At 36.4% G+C, this 9,587-nt stretch overlaps 1 protein-coding gene across 1 annotated transcript; it reads right to left on the bottom strand.

Annotated features, from left to right (window-relative positions):
* Positions 1-6,289: 6,289 nt before the first annotated feature.
* Positions 6,290-6,784, bottom strand: LOC145286450 (protein CFDP2-like). The gene has a single exon (XM_080135361.1). It carries the CDS (start codon positions 6,782-6,784, stop codon positions 6,290-6,292), a length of 495 nt encoding a protein of 164 aa, XP_079991487.1.
* Between the last annotated feature and the right edge of the window lie 2,803 nt (positions 6,785-9,587).

Below are 9,587 nucleotides of genomic sequence, written 5' to 3'. Positions count from 1 at the left end.
TCAAATCGTTTCAAACGGTTTTATTTATAAAGATAAAACTAGTTGATCAATTTCCGTGACTTTTGAAATATGTTTTTTTCGTTTAATCACGGGTACGTACATTGTATTTTTTTTAATATATGTAGAATTCTGGACAACCACTAATAATTCTCCTTTTTTATCCAGAGGACGACCATAGTTTCTTTTCTCTCCGATCTGTCTTGTTCCTAGAAGAAAAGGGTCACTTTCCAGATCGACAAATCGTATGATTTTATTCTTAAAAGGATTTTCAAAGCCCCCACAAAAGCACGCGATGGGACGACACAAAACTTTCGAACGATCTGACTTATAGAAGAAGCATCTCGATTTACTCTATAGATATTTACATGAAAAGAGCTCGACTGAGCTCCAACTTCTGGTTCATCGTTGTAGAACATTTACGGCAAGACGAGATGGGTATATATGCTGACGACACAACACTCTATAACAGACACGACAGGAAAACAAATGAACACATATCTAAAGAAATGGCAGAAACACTAGAGGATGGCCTCCGATCTGTAGTGGAATGGGGACATAAATGGATGGCCACATTCAATGCTGCCAAGACTAAACTCGTTTCCTTCAATAATTACAAGAAACCTTCTCTACCACCAATAGTAATGGCCATAGACTCATTATCTGAAAGTACATCTTTTAAACTCCTCGGCCTAACGCTCTCAGGAAACATGAGTTGGAACAATTACATTGAGAGTATCGCCAGGACCGCTACGAAGAAGGTAGGTTCTCTCTACCGTGCTAGAAAGCTACTAACGCCTGACAGTATGCTATACCTCTATAAGGCCATCATTCGCCCATGTATGGAGTATTGTTGTCATATTTGGGCTGGTCCATCTGCCACTAGTCTCTCGCTCATAGACAAGGTTCAAAAGAGAGTCGCCAATCTGATAGGTCCTGAACTGTCATCTAAACTTCAGTCTCTATCCCATCGACGAAATGTTGCATCCTTCTGCCTGTTCTACAAGTACTTTAACGGTGAATGCTCTGACGAACTGAAAGCACTTGTGCCCCCTCGACGTAAATACCCTTGAAAACCCCGACAAGCAGCTAAATCCCACCCCTTCACAGTAGAGATCCCTAGATGTAAGAAAGCCTTCTACTCCAGTAGTTTCTTCCCCAGGACGGCTAGACTTTCGAATACCCTTCCGGGTCCCTACTTCCCCAACTGTACTGACATGCAGAAGTTCAAGTGCAACGTGAACCGACATCTTTCTGGCCAACTCCCTACACAGTACCCCTGACGCCTATGTCCCTGATAGTAGCCCCATACAACAAACGAGCAATGTGCCTTGTTTGGGGTGAAAATGTAATAATTAAAAAAAAAAAAAGAACTCGTCTTCATGCGACAACGAAATAATGTCTAACATCAAGCGTAACTTCCATAGACAAAGCTGCTTTGCAAGGGCTTACAACTTTTGAACTACATTACGGTGGGATTGTTTCTCCGTTAGTTACAACTTAGTCACCTTCAAATCCAATGTCAAGAGATTTTTGTCTTAAGCCACACCAAAAGTAATGCAGTTCATATCAATGTTATTACTCCAATAGTATTCCTCATCTTTCAGTGTCAGTCATTCCCATCTCATTACCCCCCTATCCTCGAGTGACTGCTAGTCTCGATAAGTGGCGACCCTAACAGTAAAAACAAACAAAAAAACGCTTTTGGTGTTTAAGGATTTGCTATCAATCACAATGATATATTAAAACTTAGGAACTTCTATGATGTGTATGAATAAAAAATAACTATTGACACAAAACTTAGAATGAACTACTTTACTAGAGAGAAGAGTGGAAGACGATTTAATTGGAACATTCAAAATAATAAAGCGCATTTATAACTATCGTGAATATTTGTTTTAATAGATCCTATAAGTAGAAATGTATTAGCAATGTAGATTGCAATCACTTAATTTATTAACCAAATAAATTTGTCTGCTAATAAGCAATATATTAGGTTCGCCAAAACGTTCGTTTGTGATCTGTTAAAGTAGATATTAATGCATTTAATTTTCCATGTTGAATTATGAAATCTTGCAAGTGTCTGCGATTTTTCTGGTTATCAAACTGCAATCTTTTTTACCTGCAACTTTCACAAGGTCACTATTGATCATCTTTGGCCGGCCAGAGCAAGGCGCATCTCTCTGATAATTCGGCAAACAATTTCTGGCACGATCGCTCTATAACAGCATTCGCTCTATACCTATGGCGTATCTTTGTGTAGGTTTCTGTATATTGTATTTGAATGCATGAAATAGCTTTTGATGGTAAACAACTGATGATCCGTACAATAATATTAAAATCAATGTAAATTCTTTGAAGCAAACTAACGCAATTCTTGACTGATAATGAACATGGTGATTAATTGACTTAAATGCGCAGGAGTTGTCCAACAGAAGATTTGTAATTTAAAGTTTTTTTTTTCTTTATAGTTTTAATAGTTAAAAAAAGTTTCCAAACTATATGTGCGTGTGCCTCCTTACGTGAATGCAGTTTACTATGTTTTTCTTCTTTCTTTCTGCGTCTTTTTTTTATTTTTTATAATTAATAGCATTTTATTTTCCCAGCTTTTTCAAATTCCTCTCCACGGAATGTCCTACTTTTTATTCCACTTCAACCGTTGCTTTTTCGGGGCTACACGATGGAAAATAAAACCAATGCACACAAGCAATGTGCCTGGTCGTAGAAGCGTACGAGCCCATCTCTATATATATACGTATATGTGTATATCTCAGCAAACACGTGTTTAAAGATTTATAATATCTCCGCTCGTCGGAATATTCGGTGTCGTATGACGTGTGCCTCTTTTCATTCACGTGTTTGCTTTTATAAAAATGTCGTTGGCAAAACAAATCACGATCCAACCAACAATCTTCTTTGGATTTCCGAATGAACAACATTATATATAAACTTTGTGGGACGCGCAGAGATTCCACAATTGTATCCGTTATCTGCCGTGCATTGTTACATTGCTTCAAACTCTTTCCATTCTATAGACCTCCGTTGCCAACGAAGACCCAACAATATGACCGTACGGACTTTGTTCAAACCGAAAGATACTTAAGTATTAATCTGGTTATTGCAAGCTTAGAATATATGTGTGATAACGATGGTCTTTCTTCAAAACCATTATTGGAGTTTTTGACTTATTTCTATTCTATGGATATCCGACGCGATTGCAGACCCCGCGTTATTATTGTACTATCCATTGACAGAGCAGATACTATCCTGAAAGGCAAGAGAGTTTGAGTCTCACGTTCAAAAAAACAGTATATTAGATAAAAGTTAAAAAATACTTTTATTTTCAAAGCATTTTCTGCGGTCTTATTTTTTTTAATGTTGTTAAAATGGTTAACGTACGCACGAACATGAAATTGCGTTAACGTATTTATTATATAGATGTTCAACTGCGTATTTGTCTTACACTCAAATTGATTTGTGTAATGAACATAAAATTAGTTGATTAACTAGTACTTTAACTATATATATATATATATATATATATATATATATATATATATATATATTATTTTATTTTATTTTCCCATAGGCTAATATTATTTTTACAATAATAATAAATATTATTCGTTAACATCTCAAGATATCAATAGGGAATATATAGTTATTCTATTTTATATTGTATTGTCGTATTTTATTTATTTTAATGTACAGAATACAATAGCATTGCAGTAATACCTAGTTTAACATTAAAATCACCGAGTAATGCACAAAATACGAAACTTTCTATGTGAGAGTTTTTAATTTAGTGTAAACGTTAAAATCTAACCAAATTACTTGAAATTAATTTACAAATAAAACATTAAACATAATAAATTAAAAGTAAGAAACCATAAATCTCATTAATTCAGCATTTTTGTCCGGTTTAAAAATAGTCCAAATTTAACAATTCTCGCCGTAATTTAAAAACAAATACACGAAAATAGGGCCCATATAATTTTCTTTATCACAGATGATGGACATGTTAAAAAACGCGAGGGGATTGTATTTACTACCCGATGTAGTTTTAACAGTTAAAATTTGGCAAGATACGTACAAAGTTTGTATTTTTTTTTTTCAAACATATCTGATGAGGTGCAGTGGCGTAACATCAGATTTTGCCGCCCGGGACTGTCGTAAAATTCCCCCCCCCCGCTGGCATATTATTGTCTGTTTTGTCCCCCCCCCCGGAATATAATTACCTGTTTTGCGCCCCCCCGCTTGCGTACGATTACCTGTTGTGCCCCCCACCGCTAGGGACATATTTTTCACATTTCCGATACCTCCAAAAGATCCAGTTTTTTTTTACAAACTTTTCGGTAAAAAATGTAAGATATTTTGTTAAATTGCGATTAATAAAAAAAATATCATGAAAGAGAAAAAATTAATAAATTAAAAAAAGGAAAAAAAAAAAAGAAACTAAACAGAAAAAAAATCACATAGAAATCAAATTAAGCCTACTCCAAATTTTTTTTTTTTTTTTTACTTTCGTTTATTGTAAACAAACATTTACCAGCCTCTATACACGTTGGGACACATTTTGTCCTATAAATCAAAAATTTTATTTGATTAAAACCTTAACACAAAGCCAGTCTGGATGACGAGCTTAAATTAATTACTAAGACCCTTTGCAAGAATGGCTACCCTTTAGACATTGTTGAAACTACTGTTAATAAGAAAGTTTCCAATTTTTACAAACCTAAAGAAACTAGTTAAGAGATGTCCTGTTTACCTACGTCTATCTTGGCTAGGTAATATCAGTCACCGATTTGCTAAGCAAATCTTTTTGTCTGTACATAACGGTGTGATTTTGCATCGAACCCACGTGTGTGTGTTTTTTTTCAACTAGACCTATGTTGTCGTCCATTTGCAAAGATGTCCCCTCACCATGATAATAATGCTATTATTTATTTATTTATTCAAATGTAGTTGCAGCGCACACTATGATGGGTAGACTTCGCAAAGATCGGATTTTTGCTTAAAACAATTCGTTACGCAAATTTTCATCTTCGGACGATATGAATAATACATAATTCTGCCATAAATAACCATGCGTATGCCACGAATTTCAGTGCTGACATGTTTATCATTCTGCGCAGGTTGCACCCATCTTTTCATCTAAAAATTCTAGAGACCATTTTTATTAAATCCTTGAGACCTTCCCTTTGCAGGCAAAAAGAAAATATCTTAGGGATAAATTTGATTTCTATGTGATTGTTTCCTCTGTTTATTAAAAACAAAATATTTTCCTCTCCCTTGCCATATTCCTGACAACTTTTTTTTTAAATCGCAATTTTCCTCGATTTAGCTCTGTTGAGCACTGGAGCAGAAGTTGATAGAGATGTTCAAGGAAAACTGTATTTTTGCCGGCCTTGATGATTTCAGGAGGAATGTCATCACCACCTGGGGCTTTATTGGTGTCAATGGCTGCAGTGAGTTCGTCAAGGGACGGGGAATTATCCAGCTCATCCATGGCTAGCAGGGATGCCTTCAATTGCTGCGTTAGTGACGATATTCTTATGTGAGTATAGCTGCAGGTATTCAGATATTGCTTGATTCTGACTTCAGTGGTGCAGTCTTAACTATACTTGGGTCGAAGGCCACCTTAAGTCCCGTATACATTCCACAAACGTTTCCACAGTCAGCAGAAAGTTGGATGCTGCTATATAGGTTCAGCCAGTATTTGTTGGCGCAACGTCTGGTAGTCTTCTGGCCGTCACTTTTGGCCTCTTTAAGTACAGCGAGTGTCTCCTCGGAAGGGTCTATTTTATACTCAAGCAGCGCAACGCGTTTAGCTGAGATAAGTGGCTCTAATTCAGTGATTCCCGCTTCAAACCAGTCTTGATTCTTCTTCTCCTGCTTACCAATAGGTTTCCATAGCAGAGTTGTAGATGGCCTCACGAATGTGTCCCCATCTCTCTTCGCTGTATTGGTTAGACAGTCTTTTAAGGCTTCCTGGAGTGAATCTGCCAAGCGCACGCATGCGTTAGGAAAAGAGGTGAAGGCTATATTTATGCGAAGTCGTCCTTTTTGCTTGGCGTTGTGGATTTCTTAGGTTTTATACAGACTTTAGCTGCAACTAGCGTGTGGTCAGTATCGCAGTCTACACTGTGGTAGCTGCGAGTATTCCGGACACAATTCAGTGAGTTTCTTCTGGTAATGATGAGATCCAATTGATGCCAATGACGGGACCAGGGGCGTCGTCAGGACACTGTGATATGGCTTTGTTTGGAAGAATGTGTTTGTGATGCATAAGTCATTGAATGTACACAGCTATAGGAGTCTCTGTCCATTTTCGTTCATCTTGCTGATGCCAAAATGACCGATGCAACGATTCATGGTCGGCTCCGATACAGGCATTGAAATAACCAAGGAGGTATAGTTTATCTGAGGCAGAAATTGTCTTTATGGTGCTCTCTCGCTCCTCATAGAATTCGTCCTTTACCTCAGAACTAGAGTTGAGAGTGGGAGCGTAGATACTCAGGATATTCACTGGGCCTGATTTGCTGGAGAGACGCACAGGGAGGATTCTTGGCGTGCCTTTGGATGGAAGTTCAACTGCAGACAGTAAGCGGTTCTTCACTGCCAGTCCACCACTGTCTAAGCGTGGCTTTTCTAGTCCCTTGCCTTGCCAGAAAAAAAAAGTGTAATCCTGTTCTCTGATGCTGCCACCATCTGTGAGTCTTGCCTCCTGAAGGACTGCAATATCAATGTTGAACCTCTTTAACTCGCAGTTTATGATAGCTGTCATTCTTGTGTCGTCAATTTGCTGGAGATCATTGAGAGCTCAGGGCATATGGTCCTAACATTCCAAGTTTCCAGTCTCAGCGCTGGCGACTTTGAAAATTTTGAAGATTTGGTTTTGATCTGCTTTTAAAATTTTGTCCTAGCTCCAGTCACCCAAATGAAGCAAACAGACCGTGGCGAGTCAGCATCTAATTGACCGGGAGCTGGTCGGTTTAAGGCGGGTGATGACTGACTAGTTGGGATTTCGATGATCTCTCTCACCATCGGAGACAACACGTAGCGTCCAAGCTTACGCTAATATGCTTAAGACTTATAACTCGTAACTGCTGTCTCCTGTGTTGTTTCTGTCGCTGGAGCAATGGCAATGAAGTGACCTCTCCAGGATGCGAGCCTGGGCAAAGTGTATGGAGGTCCTAATCTGCCCAATACTTAAGGCCTCTCTCGACCTCGCTAGGTAAGCAGAGCAGTACGTTTGGCACCAGTTTGGTCACAGGAGTGGCCAGAGTCAGTTTGCACAGCACACTGATCCGCCTTCGTTTGATTTGGTAGGTTTATTCCCCTACACTTGGCCGTTGGATCATTAATCTCATTCGCCCTCTAGCCATTGACTATTTGCAGCAGTTCCTTCGCCTAGATTAGTGGAGCAGTGTAACCCCCCCCCTCGCGTGGTTTAGCCCGCCAGATGAAGCGGTGTACTGGGGTATGACGCTTGGAGTTAGCACGTGAGAGATTAGGAGGTGGATGGGGTCCAGTGGCGCTCATCTTCCCTAAGGGATAGGACATAGTATGTCAAGCTGCCAAAGGTAAACACCCTACTCAGCTCTCGCTGCACCCCATTATTTTCCTTATATTATTAATATTATTATGTATGTTTTTACTTATGTTTTCTTTATTTTCTTTAATGTGTTATTGTCTTATTTCTTTATTTATATTTATACTTCGCTTTATTTTATAATATATTATATTTTCTGAATCATTTAGGTTATTTCTATAAATATTATTATTATTATTATTATTATTATTATTATTATTATTATTATTATTATTATTATTATTATTATTATTTGCTTTATTATTTATTATCTTTTTATTACTTTATTTATTTTTTTGGATATTTAATTTTCATTACTTGAAATTTTATTTTTAAATTTTAAATTTCATCGAGGTAAATATGACATATGGTTAAAAATATACCCTAATTATCCTTGCATAGGTTTTCTTCGGGTTTTATTTATTAAATTAGATACATTCTCATCTTTATACACACACACACACACACACAGATATATATATATATATATATATATATATATATATATATATATATATATATATATATATATTAATGTTGGGACAATTAATCAGAATCGGAAATCGGAAAAATCGGAGCCTTTTGGGGTATCGGAATCGGTATCGGAATCGGAAGAATTTCTGGTTCGAAAACGGATTCCTTAAATTATCTTTTTTTTATTTCATTTTGGTTTAAGAAACATCTTCCACTGCTTGTAGTAATAATAAAATAATAAATATTTATTGATTTAAACTTCTAGTAAAACTAAAATCTCTTGATCATCCCCCCTCACAAATGTGTGTTTTACGTTTGAGAAAATATAGACACATTTACAGTAATCGGGACAAAATAACACTTTTATAGTTAAATATTTAGAGATTTATAAAGAATCGGAATCGGAATTGGGAATTTTGTACGAATCGGGAATAGTATCGGAATCGGGAAAAATATTGGAATCGACCCATCACTAATATATATATATATATATATATACATATATATATATATATATATATATATATATATATATATATATATACGATAGAGTGAGTGTTATTTTCTGTGCCACGTTTACATCGGGGTCGTTTAATTTTTATGTGCTTCCATTTCTTTTCATAATTAATTTGCAAGAATTCTTCATAAGTTTTGGTTTCGGTTTCGATTATAGCTGATGGCACTTTAGTCATTTTTTTTAAATAAATAATTTTATCAAGAATTCGTCATAAGTTTTGGTTTCGGTTTCGATTATAACCAATGGCACTCCAGTATTGGACTGAGTGTCGACGACGTATCCTTAACTGATATAAACAACATTAACTCAGACTGAGCCCCATAGATAGAAACTAGACAGTTTGAAAATGTATTTGTCAACAGACAGGCATAAAAATGCTTGATTATTATATTGATTTTTAATAACTGCACCGTAGTGTGCACGTACTAGCTACTGTAGATATCCTTAATAAAAACAACACTTCATCACAGACCCTCAACAAGGGGAAATAACAAACAAACAAAGAAATAGAAAAAAGATTATCTCGGATATGTCAACGTTTTCCCACGCTGTCTTTTGCCTAGAAAGCATTGTGCATCTAAGCGAACAACATTTGTCTTCCTTGGATTTCGAGAAATTATCATGAGTAAAACTCCTTTTAGAAACACAACAACACTACGTATTTACTGAGCAAACATTAACTACAGATTAGTATCTGGTGATCTGGTCTAAATAAAAGGGCTGATCTTCAGTTTTTCGAAAACAAACAAAGCAAAAACCCATCAAAATGAACGGCTGACATATTTTAATAACCATGACTTTTAATTCTTATTTCTTAACTACTATAACTTTGAATTTTAAGATTTTAAATGAATATAAACTCCAGTCGTCCTTGCTGTTTATGGATCTCCGGCGCGAACGAAGAGCATATTTCCTGCATTGACAAAGCACAAAACTAACTTCGCAATCTAGTGGGGAAATGTCCGGTTCTCCTCTCACAGTCTTTTTCTCATAGAAGTGAGGTTA

This window comes from Euprymna scolopes, chromosome 10, assembly GCF_053919585.1.
Source record: "Euprymna scolopes isolate OS-2025 chromosome 10, ASM5391958v1, whole genome shotgun sequence".
Lineage (NCBI taxonomy): Eukaryota > Metazoa > Mollusca > Cephalopoda > Sepiida > Sepiolidae > Euprymna > Euprymna scolopes.
The sequence above is the reverse complement of the archived record's forward strand: the minus strand, read 5'-3'. Positions and strand labels throughout refer to the sequence as shown.

Bases quoted from the DNA above. Each gene is read 5' to 3' on its own strand.
- LOC145286450 (XM_080135361.1), bottom strand. From the start codon at position 6,784: ATGACAGCTATCATAAACTGCGAGTTAAAGAGGTTCAACATTGATATT.